At 35.8% G+C, this 17,695-nt stretch overlaps 1 protein-coding gene across 1 annotated transcript; it reads right to left on the reverse strand.

Moving 5' to 3' along the window:
• Positions 1–8,899: 8,899 nt before the first annotated feature.
• On the reverse strand, positions 8,900–10,218 carry LOC145066961 (uncharacterized). The gene is made up of 6 exons (XM_079014197.1): positions 10,049–10,218; positions 9,774–9,965; positions 9,598–9,694; positions 9,463–9,519; positions 9,265–9,363; positions 8,900–8,989 (listed from the first exon to the last, which is right to left on the reverse strand). The coding sequence occupies exons 1-6, from the start codon at positions 10,216–10,218 to the stop codon at positions 8,900–8,902; spliced, it is 705 nt and encodes a 234-aa protein (XP_078870323.1).
• Between the last annotated feature and the right edge of the window lie 7,477 nt (positions 10,219–17,695).

Below are 17,695 nucleotides of genomic sequence, written 5' to 3' on the forward strand. Positions count from 1 at the left end.
TCTCCCAGTCCTTCACTTGACACTTTGTCAACGAATTAGTCTAATTTCCAAATATGAAATTTCTCATTCATCATGCAACCAAGTTGTATGATTCCAAGTTTCTATCCAATTGAAACTTGGGCGATGAGAAACTTTCCCTATTTGGTAAATTCTTGACCTTTCCACAAATAACATAATTAAGAATCAAATACATTATTGCTAATAATAGAAACTTACAAACATCAATTTTTCATACATGCCATTGCAAGGATAAATAAATAATATAAAATGAAAATTTATTTTATTGCAGATTTTTTTTTCCTTACAATGCAATTTAATTGAAAAACTATGTTAATACATATTTCTTAGCAATCTTATTCTAACTCCATGTAGTAGCTCAAGATTCTAATCTTCAAGTAATGTGATTGAAATCCATTTCTTCACGATTAGATTTCGCTCACTTCTTCCCTTAAGCTTCCTTTCTTTTCTTTGATCCTACAAAACATCAAAATGTAATCTTATCACATCATGTATTAAAAATCTAGAATATGATCTTAAAAGAGTTGGTTAATGGATTTTACCTAATGCAGAGCCATACGTTTTGACTCTCCCATCTCTTAGATCTCTTAGGTAAATAGGGCAGCTTCGTCTCCAATGCCCCTTCTCTTGGCAATAAAAGAAAATTGACTCTTTTGAAATAGCACATGGAACTACTTCAAACTTTGCCTTTCTCTTATGATCAAACTTTTTGATCATGGCATGCCTTTTGTTGCCATTGCCTATATCCATAGAGGTCTGGAAGGCATATCCACCAATGAACTTTGCTTTTCCAGTGCGCCAAATCATTGCTGATTCAGCAGCAATAAGCATACAGGTGAGATCGATGAGGGTTACGTCGTGGCTCATCATATATTACTCTCTTACGAACTCACAATATGAGTCAGGAAGTGACTGAAGAACCTAGTCAACAGCCAGCTCCTCACAGACAACAGACCCCAACATTCTTAACTTATCAATGTGTGACTTCATCTCTAGGACATGTGCACACACTCACTTTCCATCATCATGTTTACTTGCCAAAAGGGCTTGAGTGAGTTTGAACTTTTAATAGGAGGAGGTGGAGGAAGTGAAGCATGATCTCATGTTCCTCGATCGAATCGAGGAATATCATCTTCATGTGGAAAGCTTGTTCCACGGGATTTGGGAAGACCATAGTTGTCGTACTTCGACATCTACAAAACGGGAGAAAATGAATTCAAGTTAGTTGATTGATTGAGTCCTTAATAAATCACCCAAATGAGATACTAAGGCTAGGACCCAACACAATACTCTACAACCTATAAAATGTTGGATTAATGTCTAAGTGCATAACTATATTTGGTATGTACTTGACCCGACCCAGCATGGTCCATTTGGGTTGCACTTCACCGGCACAATTTATATGGATAGTATTTTGAGAATAGTATATTTATGATTTATATTAATATATTATAAGTTCTAATATATTAATATAATCATATTATTTAATTAGTATTGATCAAGAATTAATTTATAATTAATTAAGTGATCAAAATGAACTAATTAAATATGCACTCTTAGATATATATGTGTAGTGGGCCAAGTTCATTTAGGTTGGGCTAAGTCTTCATGGATAGTCCATGGAGCTTTAACCCATGGATCCTAGGAAATGAAAGGTCATGGGTATTAGGGTTTAACCCTAATCCTCCACACTATATAAAGATGTCCTTGGTTGGTGAAATGGGCACTAGTGTGGGTACACTAAGAGGGATAGCCAAGTTCACTAGAGAGAACCAAGTATCCATATTCTCTAAAGTCTTCCAAGGTGTTTTGGTGATTTGTGATTCCATTTGAGGCTTCCACACTATTGGGGCTAAGCTCTTAAAGCTTGAAGACATCAAACTACACCAAAAGGTATGTCATCTAACTAGTCTTTGTAGTATAGTTACCTCATAGTATTCTAGTTAGGATTAAAGCCTTGGAAAGTTCTTATTTGCATGTATAATAGAGAAAACATAGATCCAAGGTTTATAGGGTTGCATGTACACCATAGGAGTGTTAGAATGCTCAAAACCCAACAAAAAAGGGATGCCGTAATCTAGTTGCAAAATATTTGAAGGTAAGTGAATGACGATTCACTAATTTCCACCATAAAGAATGAAAACCAGATTAGGTTTTAAATGCTTTGAAAACTCCTAGATCCTTCGAGATTCATTGAACTTTTCAATGACATGTTTAAATCTCGATATGCCCCTCGATTTGTGACTGGGATGCCGAGGATCACAAAATAGGGTGTGAGTAACCATGCAAACTTACATGGTGCCCCCACATGTTACAGTCACCTATTTGATGTGCCACACATGCTCCACTGAACTATGACAAACATTGAGTCACCATTTGCTACCTTCGCTTACAACCATTTAGTGTGCCTTTTAACCACACACGCTCCACTAACGTCTTCGCAAGGGTACAAAGTGTAAATTCATGGAATTGTATCAATTCACTTTTTCCTAAAGTAACTAAGATTGGGAATTTGTAAAAACATTTAGTTACTTTTGTACTTCATTATACTTATAATGGAAGGTTTCTGTCATATCCTACCCGTTCGGCTAACGACCCTCCACTAGTCAAGAGTGTGGTGGGTAAGAGTGGATACCCATTCAATCGCCATTTTATAGGCAATTTCCTTAAACACCCCTTATAGACCAGCTTCGTGAATGAGGCCTACTAATGGTAAGACTGAATTTTACTCATACATATACATAATATTAGAATTTTAATGTTATATATAGTATAGGGTGTATTTTACACTTTTAAAATACTAGGTGGTCAAATTTAATAATTATACTTTTAATTTAATTAAATTGTAAACCAAAACTTTATGGATTTATTAAATCTCTTTTAATTATACACTTTAATTAATAAATAAAACCATAAGGGTGTGATTTGAACTTTTCAAAACAATACTAGGGTTTTCGAATTTAACATTTCTAAATTAAACTTTCAATCAACTTTTAAATTCCAAAACTTGAGGGCAAGTTTTGAGACATTTCAAAACATTAGGGTTTCAACTATTTAAATTTGAAAACAAAACCTTTAAGTTCAAATTTAAACCATAAAACTTACATGGGCACAAATGAAACTTTTTCACAACACAAGGATCAAATAAAAAATAATAGAAATTAAACAATTAATTTTGTCATTATCTATATTTGACATAATTTCAATTTCTTGCAAGATAAATTACCCAATTAATACAAATAATCCATCTTTAATCATATAAGCAAGTAATTATCTAATCATTTGGTAATTATCTTGTGTTTTGGCAAGAATAATCTTTTAGAAACATTAAAAATCGCATTTTATAAGTTTAAAACGAATATGGTAATTATCATTAAGCAAAACATCAATAAAATCTGAAATTCCCTCTGTCTGACGCTCCGACTCGCCGAGTCACACATTGGAACTCGTCGAGTAGGGCAGACTCGCCGAGTCCATGTAGTGACTCACTGATTCAGTTCGAACAGAAGGCCAAAATTTGATTTTCAGTTAATAATTCAACATAGCATCATATACAACAGAAACCAATCAAGGCTCTGATACCACTGATTGGTTTTAGCCATAAGAACATCCTATGTGCTCATGCAAACCCTAATGCTTGGATCTCGGTTTTTCTATTGTACATGCAATGTATCCAAGACTTACAATCTTAGATCTAACATATTATAAAATGAAATTAGGGTTTAGAGAATTACCTTTGATTGTTATGTTGCAATAACAATCTCAAATCCTCCTTGTAATGACTTTAGAAATCTTAGAGTCACAATTGTCACTCCTCTAATGGCTCACAAACACCAAGAGCAAGTGGATTAAGAGTAAGGAGAGAGGAGGCTGCCCAAAATGTCCAAAAACCCTAGTGGAACTCTTAGCCACGTTTTTGGGGCTTAAGGGTACTATATATACATGTAGGCTGTTAGGGTTTTCAACTAGGAAACCCTAATCTGACTGCTTAAGCCCTAAGCAGCCCATGGACCCTTTTAGAATATCCCTTGGACGATTTCTAATGGGTTTGCCCATAGAATCTGTCCAACCTATTATTTCAAGGTGATCCATAGCCCAAATGCAATTATCTTATAATTACAGTTCCAGTCCCTTAAGTTTAATTAATCCCTTTTAGCCACAAAACTAATTACCAATTAATTCTTGACTAATATTAATTAAACAATATGGTTTCTCCTTTAATGTATTATTCTCATAATATATTAATAAATCATAATTAATCCTTTCTCTCCTTAATTCATCATATCAAGTTGCTTTGGTGAAGGCAACCCAAAAGGACCACGCATCATCGGGTCAAGTACATACCAAAATAGTTATGGACTTAGACACTAATCCAAAAAATATAAACTTGGAATTCAACTTTGAATGATAATTGGACAAACATAGATCCAAGGTTATTAGGGTTGCATGTACACTTAGGATGTGTTAGAATACTCAAAACCCATCACTTAATAGGGTGAGTAGACCTCCTGAGGGGTGGTGGTGGTGGGTCTTTAATCTCAACAGTCGAAGGTGCAGACTCAGGAGAAGTCAAGGAGCTCTCTGAAGATGGGGGCGTGCCCTGAGATGGAGGATCAGGCGGTACAAATGAATCTCGAGCCTCGGTATCCTCATCAAAAGGATCAATATATAGAATATCTGACTTCGTTACATTCTGGGTTGTAGTAGGAATCAAGTAGAAAGGAATATGTTCCAAAAAGGTGACATGTTGGGAAACATATAACTTCTGACTCACAGGATTATAGCAATGATATCCTTTCTATCCAACACCATACCCCAAGAATACACAAATAATAGATTTTAGCCCAACTTGCTCCTCTCAACATGAGGAAGAAGAACAAAACACGTACATCTAAAAACTCTAAGAGAAGAGGAGTCTGGCAAGTGGCCATATAGCTTCTCAAAAGGAGACATTACTAAATTCATTGCAGTAGGATTATGATTAATCACATAAACAATAGTTAAGACTGCTTCTCAACAAAAGGCATTAGGAACCTATACAAACAAGAGCAATAAGCAGGCTATCTCAACAATATGACGATGTTTCCGTTCTACCATATCGTTTTGTTGAGGAATATGAATACACGATGACTGGTGTATAGTACTATCAGAAGCAAGTAACTGATTAAACTCATTCAAGGTATATTCACCCCCTAAGTCACACCTGAAGCACTTTATCACAACTTAATGTTGAGTTTTAACAAGAGCTATAAAATTGTTGTAAATGCCAAAGAAATCAGAGATGCATTTCATAAGATAAACCCAGGTATAGCGAGTGTCATCATCTATAAAAGATACATAATAGGCCGACCCACCCTTTATGGATACTAGTACAAGGCCCCACACATCAGGGTGAATAATATCAAACAGAGCAATTGAGTAAGACATACTTTTACTGAAAGCTAAAGTAGAGAATTTTGTCGGTTTACAAGCACTACAATCAGAAATATCACAAGTGTTCAAATCACCCAAAACACCACTAGAAGCTTAAAAACTCAAACATGATACATATACATGTCCCAAACGAAAATGCCAAAGATAAAACTAAGAAGACAAAGGACTTAAACAAAAAATAAGACAAATCAATGCTGGAGGGAACAACAACAGACACTTTGAGAACTTCCAAGACATAAAGTTCTCCCACCCTACTACCGATCCCAGTCACCTTCTGAGTGTGTTGGTCCTATATAACACATACAAAATCATAAAAGAATGCCCAATTACTAGACCTATACAACTAGCTAACCGAAATAAGATTCAAAGTAAGTTTGGGAATGTAATAAACATCAGGGAGAGATATATGAGGAATAGAAACATATCCAACATCCTCCTCTGTCATAGATATATCACTAGCAGACATAACAGAGATATCTTACATGCATGACAGAGAAGTAAATGATGACAAATAAGGATACATGTGATGGGTTGCACTAGAATCTAAAATCCATAAAGATAAAGATATACATGAGGTACCGGATGAAGTAGGACCATAATGATACATAGATGTAGACATGGAAATAGGATTGGAGGCCAATACTGTCTGAAACTCTCAAAAACCTTTGGATCCAATGTAGAAGGTGGCATGTTTCCAACTGACGCAGTGTCAACTGATGGAGCAGCAGCAACAACATATTGTGGAGGGCGAGGTGTCCATGGAGAAGCACTAGAAGAATGTGGCTGAAACTTTTGCTGACCAGACCTATGTTGTTGTCCCGACCGAGTCTGACCAAATTTATCCTTGTTAATTAACAATGGACACTGACCTTTCCAACGATTTTTCTGTTTGCAGAAGGTAAATTCATCATAAGCAACCCTTGGATTTTGACGAGACTGATTAGTGGAAACAGCAAGCACGACAAGATTGGAAGTAGGAATGGAGATTTATTTAGACCCTTTATCCACATGAGACTATATATGAGTCCCTTCAGCAATCAGCTCATGAACAATAGAATCCACTGCGGAAGAGGGGAATGATGAAGAATCATTCCATGTAGGCCTTCAAAATTAGAATGCAACGCCATCAAAAACTAAACTAAATGTTGTTCTTCCCTCCTAGCAATATAAGGCTTAAAATCTTTTAATTCTTTAGATTCAGTAAGAGCCAACTGAACACACAAATCAGACGTAGTAGCATAGAAATCTTGAATACACATATCATTTTTCTGAAGGGCACGAATGTCATATTCTAACTGATACTGTTAAGCAAAATTGACTGAGTATATAGTCTCTCCAAATGGTTCCACACTTCCTTTGTTGTATCATATTTAGCCAATTGCATACCAATAGACTGCAGCAATATAATTTTTAATCTAAGTAATGACCTTGGAGTTATCAGTCTCCAGAGTATACACCAACAAATCGAAATTTTCAACTTGAGGCACTGAAGGTTTGGCTTTAGTCCCAGTGACATAGCTGTTGGATTAGGTGTCTAAGACCATAACTATAAGTAGTATATATTTGAATTGATAGTAGCACATTCCTTTTGGGTTGCCCTCAAACCTAGCAATTGGACATGATGATTTTTTTGGAGAGAAAGGTTGATTTATTATTAGATTAATAAATTTAAATAAATAATTTATTAATGTATTATGAGAATAATATATTCATCAGAAATAGTAATATTTAATTAATAATTAATCATAAATTAATTGGAATTAATTTTGTGATAAATAGAATTAATTAAAAGTGCTGGGACTAAAGTGTAATTGTTCAATCGTTGAACACGAGGCATTCTAGAACCTACCTAGAGCCCTGGATGGTTTTAGGAGGGATTTAGGGGTTCTAGAATTATCTGTGGAGGATAATCAGGAAGCTGGATAATTAGCAATTCAAGATAATATTATTATATTGGTTTTAAGCTTATCTAGGGTTTACAAGTTGCACTATATCAGGATGCTAACCCTATCACTTTTAGCCACTCATACCATTATAGATTTAGGCCGAATTTCTTCCCTATTCCCTACTCTCTCCATAATCTCCTTCTTGCTTGTGTTGGGTGTGAACCACTAAAGACACGGCGCTTGTGGTGCTTGCTTCCAAAAGATGAACAAATGGATTCTTGGTTGTTTACTTCAACAATCAACAAAGTATGTATTTATACTAATGATTTCAAATTTTTCATAGGAAAATTTTGTAGTTTGATAGTTCATAGTATGTTGCCTTTATATGAAAGACATAGATCTTTCTTCGGTTGCATGTGCCCTAATCATTTAATTGTTAAATGTTTTTTCGATTAGAGTAATGTTTTTGTAACCTACATTTTTCCATCAGTAGTATCAGATCCTATGGCTATGTGATTACACATTGATTAATTATTTTATTGATTAATATGATTAATTTTTTAAGTGTGTAAATAATTGATTTAGATATTAATTAATCCTAATGATTAATGTCAAATATTATTTAGTTTATATTAAATTTAAATTACATAAATTCTCGAAATTTATCATCAACCTAGTATTTCGAAAAAGTTTTAAAATACACCTTATACTATATGTAAAATTAAATGTTTAATTATTACTATATGTATAAGGCTAAGTTAGTCAAACCGCTACTAAGCCTCATTCATGAAGCCATACTATAATGGGAGTTTAAGGAAGAAGCCTATAAAATGACCACCATTGGGTATCCATCACTACTAGAAAAACAACCTTTTACGATGCGCATTGCGTGTTGTTAAACGCTCAAACGACGCGAACGAGAGACGACACGCTTCTGCGTGCCGTCTAATTACGACGCGCATTTACGACACACATTTACGATAAGCAGTTATGACACATAATGCGTATCATGGAAGGCCCTGTCATAAAGGTAGACGACACACATTTGTGTGTCGTAACCTTACGACGCGCATGTTTATGACACGCAAAGCGTATCAAGAAAGAACATGTCATAAAGGAAGAGGACACGCCATTGCGTGTCGTAACATTACGACGCGCCTTTATGACTCGCAATGCGTATCATTAAATCTATTATCGTAAACAAGGATGACACGCATTTACATGTCATAAATTCCAGCTGCTAGTGACTATACATCTTTACGATGTGCATTTACGACACACATTTACAACATGAATACACATAATAAAAAACAAATATGTATACCAAAACATTCATTTTCATCTAAACGTTAAACAAGTTACCTAACAACATTACATATATGTCGAACTACCTAAGTGACACTAAATGTCAAGTTAACATTACCAAAAGTTAACAAAAACGTGTACATGCGTGTCATAAGACTTCCTAGCATTACACCACATGTCAAAAGACCATACCTAGCATTTCACTGTTAACCATAACATTGTTTTCTGGATACATTGTCAAAAGGCCATACATATCATCAATAAATGAAGCCTGTAACAAACTCTAACCATTCTTCACGTTTCTCGTCGATATCATCAGTTGTGTACTCAACTTTGCCATCCCCGAGCTGTGAAAAAATTTGCATATTGTTTTTATTAATAAAAAATAGCATATTAACATATTCTATAAAAGTCAGTTGCTATATTTAACAAATAAGCATAAAATGTAAATTATTCTTTCTTAATAGAGCATTGTACTTTCAAATGAATGAAAGCACATTGTTTTTTCCATGTAACCTAATATTTCAATTATAATTGTGAGAGTAGGATGCCATAAAATGATCCTTTTTCAATTCCTTTCGTATTAAATTATAGTAATGAAAGTAGAATGTTATATCCTTACATTGTCTTTGACCAACACTTCAATTCCTTCTTCCACTGTCTCCTTCATGAACCTTAGCATGTAGTAGCCACATTCGGTAGATCCGGGATGAACTGGACACTACACAATTACATATAAAATGATCATTGCAATTGATCCAAAAAATAAAGTTAAAACTGCAATTTCAATAAGGAATTAAGTGTTGACCGTAACATTAACCCAATCTAGTTTAACCCTTTCGTTGGATCCACTTGTGTAGAGTACAGAACCATTTCCCTATAAAAACATTAACAAATAGATGTTTATTGTATTCACATAAAATGTTTTGATAATTTATATTACTTACGAATCAACAATTTGTTTCAACTGCATATTGAAATTGCCAGAACTCAAGGAATCAAGATAATAGCAACTATCTGAGTTCATGTCTAGTACACCCAATACCCAATGTCTTATACAAAAACCACAAACAAAATTAAGTCAAATAACATAATTTCAGTCATTTTCAAAATAAAATGTCAAAATCAAACCCGGGATTGTAGGGCATGAAGATGATGTCATTGCCCTTTCTACTAGACAACCAATCTGCTAAACCTCTGCTTGCATCATCAATATTCTTAGATTTCCCTTTACGCGTACTTGGCGAGATTAATGACGGGTTCACAAAGAAAATTATGTGATCTCTTTCTGGGGGGCCATACTTCATTTTCCTAAACAACACACTGTTATCATACAAACACTAAATTCATTAAACAAAATTTTTTTTAAGACACAATGTTATTTCAATTAAATTTCATGCACTTACATCATATAAGACACAATGACAACACCAGTCAGCTCATCCATTGTAAGAACAACTTCAAAATCATCCCAAGTTAAGTACGTGTAACTATCGTACCCAAAAAGATCATTCTCACTCTGCACTTTTATAGAATCAACCTTTGTAACTTGTCCGTCAGCCATCATTGCAGTCATTTTTGTTAAGGTCGAAGTGTTGTAATGAGTCGAAGTTTGTTTTTTTTGGTGTTGTAAATTCATGGTCAACGCTTCGACCGCTTCGAATTCGTATATTTGTCACTCATAAAGGAATCATAAACATTCGTCTGGTTGCAACAAATACAATAACCTTTTCATATTTTCGAAAATTCAAAAATCCAAAAAAAATTTCTTTTATTTTGTCCTTAAATTTTCGAAAAATCAAAAATCCAAAAAGATTTTCTTTTGTTTTGTTGTTAAATTTTCGAAAAATCAAAAATCCAAAAAGATTTTCTTTTGTTTTGTCCTTAAATTTTCGAAAAATCAAAAATCCAAAATGATTTTCGTTTGCTCTATCGTTATTTTCGAAGAATTCAAAACAACAAATTTTTTTACTTCTTTTTAGTATTTTGCTGCAGATTATGATGACGATTCAGAGGGGAAAATGGAGGCCTTATTAGGGTCAGGTACAATTTTTTTCGTATGAACCGATAAGTTTTTCATCATTCGAACTAGTTAGGTTGTCCCTAGAAGCATGTTGTTGCATGTTGTCCAAAGCCTCCATGACTCAATGTGTGTGTACGAAAGCCTTAATGAAAATTTTCATATGAAAATTTCTTCCCAATCAGGCTTATATTCACATTAGTCTCTGAGCTACCTTAGTCTTCTCAAAATGAGTTAAGAGTTTCCTGTTTGGTCCAAAAACATAACAGAGGTACCTTTCGTGTCTTTTACCAATCTTTTTCATCCATAACATCCTTACACGATCACACACAAAGACATATGTCCGAGAGGTCTCTGATGAAACCCATCGAGACTTAGATATATCAAAGCTCTGTGTTTATGATTTGACATCATGAGTCTGTGATGAAAGTGAAACCCAAATTTCTTACAAATTAAGTAATTGACGAGGAACTAAGTTCCAGATTTTCACAAAACTTTTGTTTCTGTACCAAAGTTTGAAACTCCAAATCATATTCATTTCGAATGCATGGTCTTGATCAAACATTCAAAACCCATGATGTTTGTTACCCAATAAGATCCATTGCATAAATTTTTTCCTTGAATATGATTTCCGTGTGAGTTTCATTCGTATGTCCTAAATATGATTAAAATTTATCAAAGCAACTTGTCACTGACTACACTAGTCACACAAGTAATTTTAGTTACACTTTATCACCTTATGTTTAGGTTGACATGTAACGAAATTTTGAACCTACCCAAGAAGCATTCTCAAAAGAAGCCCTTTGATACTTATCAAAAAGTATTCGATTGTCATTCACGGAAACATACACAAGCTGTTGATCTTCTCTCTTGATGATTAACGAAGCAACCTTTGCCCGGGGTTTGACTGCCTTTATGTCAAATTTTTGACATCACAAAATCCCAAAAAAATTTATTTTCATTGTTTCTTGTCTTTCTTTGGAACACTGCACACACGAAATCCTTGAGGTTCTGAGTATTACAAACTCAGGCTGATGATTTCGAACATCTGGCATATGACTTCGCTTTTAATCCCAAAAGGTAATGAGCCTTGCTACCATTCGAAGGGTTCTGACGGTTACAATTCTCTTGGGGGGATAATGACATGCTGTGTATGAATGACGTATGGTATTCAGTCTGGTTTTCAAGGTGATGTGACAGCTACTTTTTGATGCATGGCTACCTTTACGCAGTAATGGTCCGATTTTCAACGTGCCACGTTGGATGTCATTAATTACACATCCCACTTCAAATTCGAAATTTAGTGTTACATATAGAAGGGGATTCAGGAGTTCATTAGTTGTTTACACGATCAAAATGAAAAATTCCCAAAATTCTCTATTCCTCATCATCTTCAAACCCTATCAATGGCGACTTCTTCTCATGTTGATCCTTCCACTGAAGATATTTCATCTGCACTAGTTATGAAGATTCAATCCACAAACTACAATGTGGATAGTGAAGTTTTACAATACCCGGAGGAATTAAAGATGCTCATTGTTGCTCTAAAGCGTTCTGTGTTTGCCATCGCGATGTTCAATTCGTTTTCTGTTGCATTATCCTGGCTTTCTCAAGCAGGATCCAAAACAACATACAACAAAGCCTCCGATACGATCACTTTCCATCTAGTGAACGACAAAAAGGTTAGGCTATCCAAGAAACTATTTTGCCATATTCTTGCAATTCCGAATTCGCCACCTTATGTTGATTTCACATTCTCACAAATAGTCCATATGTTTAATGAGATGGGATATCAGCCCCCATTGTCAAAGATAAGTGACTTTAAGAAGTCTGGACTTCCACGATTATGGAATTTCTTGTTTGGGATTTTTCTACATTGTTTGACCGGAAGAACTGTTGGCTTAGACAAAGGCAGAATGGAGGTTTATGCTATGATTGCAGGTTTATACTATGATCTTCAAGAAGATTTCTCTACACAACTATGGAATGAATTCCAAAAGGGTGTAGAACATACGAATGATGTACATGGCATTTCGTGTGCACGATATTGGAGCCTTATTTTACAGTATTTTTATAATAAGGAAGGCATTATGATACCAAATGACGAAGAGAAGGTTACTTTTCAATCTTATCATTATCCGAAGAAAGTTGTAGATGTTGCTGATGAATTTCCTACTGTTGCTCGGATTCCAGACGCAATGTTTAAAAGGGTGGAACCTACGAATTCGGTTTTGGTAGCATATCTGAAGACAATCGATTCTTCTATTCCAACTGGGATCTTGTTGGCTAGGGAAGAGAATAAGTCCAAAAAGTCAAAGAAGGATCATCCTGCTTCCTCTGAAATGAAAACAAAGGATTCGAAATCCTCAAAGTCTCCAAAGAAGAAGAATGCAAATGTTGAAGCATCTGCAACTATTGAAGTATCGGTTGATGAGACCCAGGTGATTGAGCCAATCATCGAATAAACTCAAGAGAATGTTATCATTTCTTTGAATACTGGGATGTTTCGAAGAATCAAGATGAAATCTACTCACAAACGCAAGTCTCCTAAACAGAAAATGGTTCGAAAACCTCAGATTTCTCACCAAGGAGTGTTAATTAGAGAAGTACCAGCACCTTTTTCTCATGTGTCTAAGAAATGAAGGGCTGAGGATATGGCAAAACATTTGTAACAAACGAAGAAGAAGAAGAAGAAGAAGAAGAAGAAGAAGAAGAAGACTCGAAAGCTTGTTCTATCTACCGAGTCCACAGAAGAAGATGAAAGAATACCCGAGACACCAGAGTTCACTCATCTTGTTCAAAATTCCACTCCTGAGAAGACAGATGTCATACCACCCGAAGTTTTGATTGCCAAATCAATTTTTGAGGAGGTTCGAACTTCAGGCATCCCTGCACATGTATCTAATACGGATGCAAATGTTGATATGGGTGAAGGAGGTTCGAAACATGAAGATCAAGGTCCTATTATCTCTACTCCTTTCAAAACAATTGTTTCTGTAACACCATCCACTATTCCCATTACCTCAACCATAGACTCACCTACCTTCGAACAAATTATCAATCAACCCATTACTTCCATTTTTTCTTCTCAATCAACTGACTACACCCAAACCACCTTCACCTATTCAAGAACCCATTGAAATGGAGACTGAAACTGATAATGAGGGGTTTGGAGGTACATTTGAAGAATTGGAATTTCATGAAGATGAAGAGGAATTTCCCGATCACATGTTAATGACCATGAAGCAGTATAAGATTCTTAATCAGAATTTGAATTCCATAGTTCAATCTCAAGCCGATCTTCGAGGAGGTTCATCAGTATCAAGTCTGGAAATTGATACTATGATAATGATGATGGAATCAAGGATAATCAGCAAAGTCTCGGGGATGCTTAAAGATTCTGAATCCTAAGTTTTGGAGAAGGTTGATCATAATGATCAAAATAATGAACTTTGAATCAATTCTCAAAATTCATATTTTGTTAGTGATCTGAAAGAATTAAAGCATGTAGAAAAAGAAAGACATGTTCTTTTCATTCAGGATGTGAAGAAGGTGAGGGAAGATGTCAACATGCAAATTCGTGAACTCCGCGAAGAAATGCAAAAAGAAGTTGCAGCTGTTCACCATGATTATGCATCTGTGAATCAAAAGGTCGACATCATTTGCGATGTAGTCACTCGCTTCGTTAAGCTGTATGAAGGTTTGTGTCCTCAGATAACTCAAATCTCAACATCTGAAACTGCAAGTTTTGAGGAAGTGATAAAACTGCTCAAGGAGTTAAAGGAAATTTCAGAAAGACCAGTTTTTTCTCCATTGAGTACTCCAGAATTTCTATCTCAGAAGTTTGTTCAATTCGAAGCCATACTCAACAAGCAGCTTGCACCGCTTTTTCGCATATCTAGTCTTCTTCCCACAACAACTGCCCCTCCTGTTTTCACAGGGGTGCAAGGGGGAGAAAGGAAGTCAAGTGAAGAATATGCAAAAGTAGTAGGAAAAGTTTATTCTTCGAACATCCCTTCAACAAAACCAGTGATAGTTTCTACTGAACAGTGACCTCAACTATCGTAACAACAATGCCAATGGCAAGACCAATTTCGAAAAGAATTATGATTGGTAAACCATTGGAAACTGGTAGGAGTGGTTCGAAGCCAAAAGAAGTAACTGAAAAACCTGCTTCAAAAGACAAAGGGAAATCAATTATGGTTGAAAAATTAAAAGATGGAAAGAATGCGGAAACAACGGCTGAACTGGAGAAAATGAGGTTCATTCAAAGCATTATGACTCAGAGGGCTAGTGATCCGAAGGGGAAGGATAAAGGTGATCAAGCAAAACACAATAACTATGAGACAATCGAAGCCAAGGTTGCTTTCAATCACATGTACTCATTCGAAAAGAAGCCAAAGAAGAGTTATGTGATCATGAATACTGATTTATGCTAGTTGGATTTCCCAATAAACGAAATGATGTTTATCATGCCACAGTTTAAAGCTAAAGGTAATTTCAAGGAAAAAGATGAAGGCACACACATGAAAATTCGTTTTCATGCTGTACTTGGAAAAGCCCCTGAGGAGGTATGGTCACTCATCAAATTCAAGAACGTGCTCAGTATGAAAAAGGATGTGGTTTTCAAAAACATAGTCCAAAACATTAAGTATGTGGTGGCCAGGGCAAATGGAAATATTTGCGAATTCATAATTGCAGATTTTCCATTGATGAACTTGTATGACCTTTTACAAGTTGCATTGCTTTTGAAAGACAAATCATTCTCTTATCTTCAACACACAGAACTAGACAAATTTAAGCTTGGAGTTGATCACATCAAGATCTTTATAGAAAATTACTATGAGTGCCTAGCACTAACTGATGTGAAGTTGGCTACTGCCAAGGGAATGGAGATCAAAGCCCCAATGGCTCCTTCAAAGACTCAGGCTGAATTGAAGAAATATGATGATGGAGAAATTTGTTTAAAGCCTTTTGGACTAGTCTTCGCAGGAAAAGACAAAGCTGGAAAAGCGAAGCGATTTTTGTTCCAAGCAAGCGAAGTGGAGAGATACTCTACATCACAATATACGAACTTGATTGTTCGTATGAACCACTGCAAGAAGAACAATGAAGGAGACAAGAAGGAGTTGAAGAAAATTATTTCATGGTATACAGAGGTTCGAAGAGTTTTGTTGTACTCCATTACACTTCTTACAAACTGAATGCCTCGACTTCGATTACAAAGGGGAGATTGTTAGGGTCGAAGTGTTGTAATGAGTCGAAGTTTGTTTTTTTTTGTGTGTCTTTGAACATTTTTGTAATCTATTTTACTAGGGCATTATATTCGAAGCTTAATGTTTAGTCCTTAGTATATTTTTTGTACGCTTTCCTCTCCTATAAATAGGAGTGTTTTCTAGAGTCATAGATACAAAGTCTTTACATATTTTTCACTTGTACTCTGTAAAACTTGGAAGCGTAATAAAGCTGAAACAAGATCATATTTATATATGTGTTCAAATCTTGCTATCCTATTTTTTGAATTCACACTCTGATTAATTCAATACTCGATTCTTTGTTTCATCAATTTTCAAAATACTACTCTTCTCAATCCTTATCCTTGTCTTCATATGTGCTCTGTTCCACATTCTTTGCAAGGTCACATTTTTTTCTCCTTATTTTTAATATTCTTTTCTATTCCATCCCCTTCTTCCACATCACATAGTTTTTTTTGTCCATCAACCATTTCTCTTGTCCCCTTTTCTCTCTTATTACTTCCTATTTCTTCTTTTAAAGGTGTTGCATCTTCCTTTACTGGTGTTGCATCTTTCTTCACTGGTGTTGCATGTTTTTTCATAGGTTTTGCCACTACTTTTCGCTACAAAAATTATCAAAAATACAGAATGAAACAAGAATCATTTACTAAAGCTGAAAAAGAACTCACTCAAATATCAGAAAAAATAAGAAAACCAAGGGCAAATCTGTGAAAACTTTGTATGTTTTAAATTTGTGAAAATTACCAGGTCAGAGCATCGAATAACTAAGTGTCTTGGCCAACTTAGTATGTAACAACGCAAATTTTCAAACAAATTTTTCATTTTAAAAATAAAGTATTTCCATTCAAAACAAGGCATAAATAATTTAGGTGTCATGTCAAATACAAATTGTCTAAATCCCAAGATCATAAAAACATCCTTCAGTGTCTATCGATCACGCCGGCGCCTTCCCACGGTCCTCGCTAGTACCTGAAACACATACATAATAACTGTAAGCATAAATGCTTAGTGAGTTCCCCAATATACAACTTACGCACATACGCCTTTCCAGGCCCTGACCTTCCGGTCCTCGACACAACGCCTTCCGGCCCATAACATATTCGCCTTCCGGCCCATAACATATTGCCTTCCGGCCCACATAACATACATAGCACATCTAACAAATAACTTACCACATATAGCATACATATCACATATCATATCTGACCTTCCGATCACACAGTCAAACCCTTCCGGGTACAGTATAGTGAGAAGACTCACCTCGTGAATGCTGAAAGCTAGCAAATCCTGAAATTACTCGTGCACAATCCGACGAGCTACAACCTCCCTATAACATCACATATCCCTCGTTAACACTTATATCTTCTAAGTGTGACTATCCCTAAGAAGTCAGACTTAGGTCAACTCTGGTCAACGGTCAACGGTCAACGGTCAATGGTCAACTCGACCGGACTCGGCGAGTGCCACGGCGACTCGGCGAGTCTAGATGTCCTCCCCAACTTCCCCTGATGTTCCCTTTCTACTCATCGAGTATCCCTCTTGGCTCGACGAGATCCTCGTGGAAGAATCGCGGGGCCACCCCGACTCCACTCGCCGAGTCTGAAGAACAGCTCGACGAGTTCCAGTCAATATCCAAGCTACTCGCCGAGTCTGTTCATCGGACTCGGCGAGTCCATGCCATGCAGTCGATCAAACTGCTTCCTGAGATAAGTTTTGTCCCGAAATACACAAGCATGGGACCTTCTGGACCTCTAAAGGTCCTAATACAGGGTTATAGT

This window comes from Lactuca serriola, chromosome 1, assembly GCF_051521515.1.
Source record: "Lactuca serriola cultivar US96UC23 chromosome 1, Lser_US96UC23_V15, whole genome shotgun sequence".
In the NCBI taxonomy this organism is placed as follows: Eukaryota; Viridiplantae; Streptophyta; class Magnoliopsida; order Asterales; family Asteraceae; genus Lactuca; species Lactuca serriola.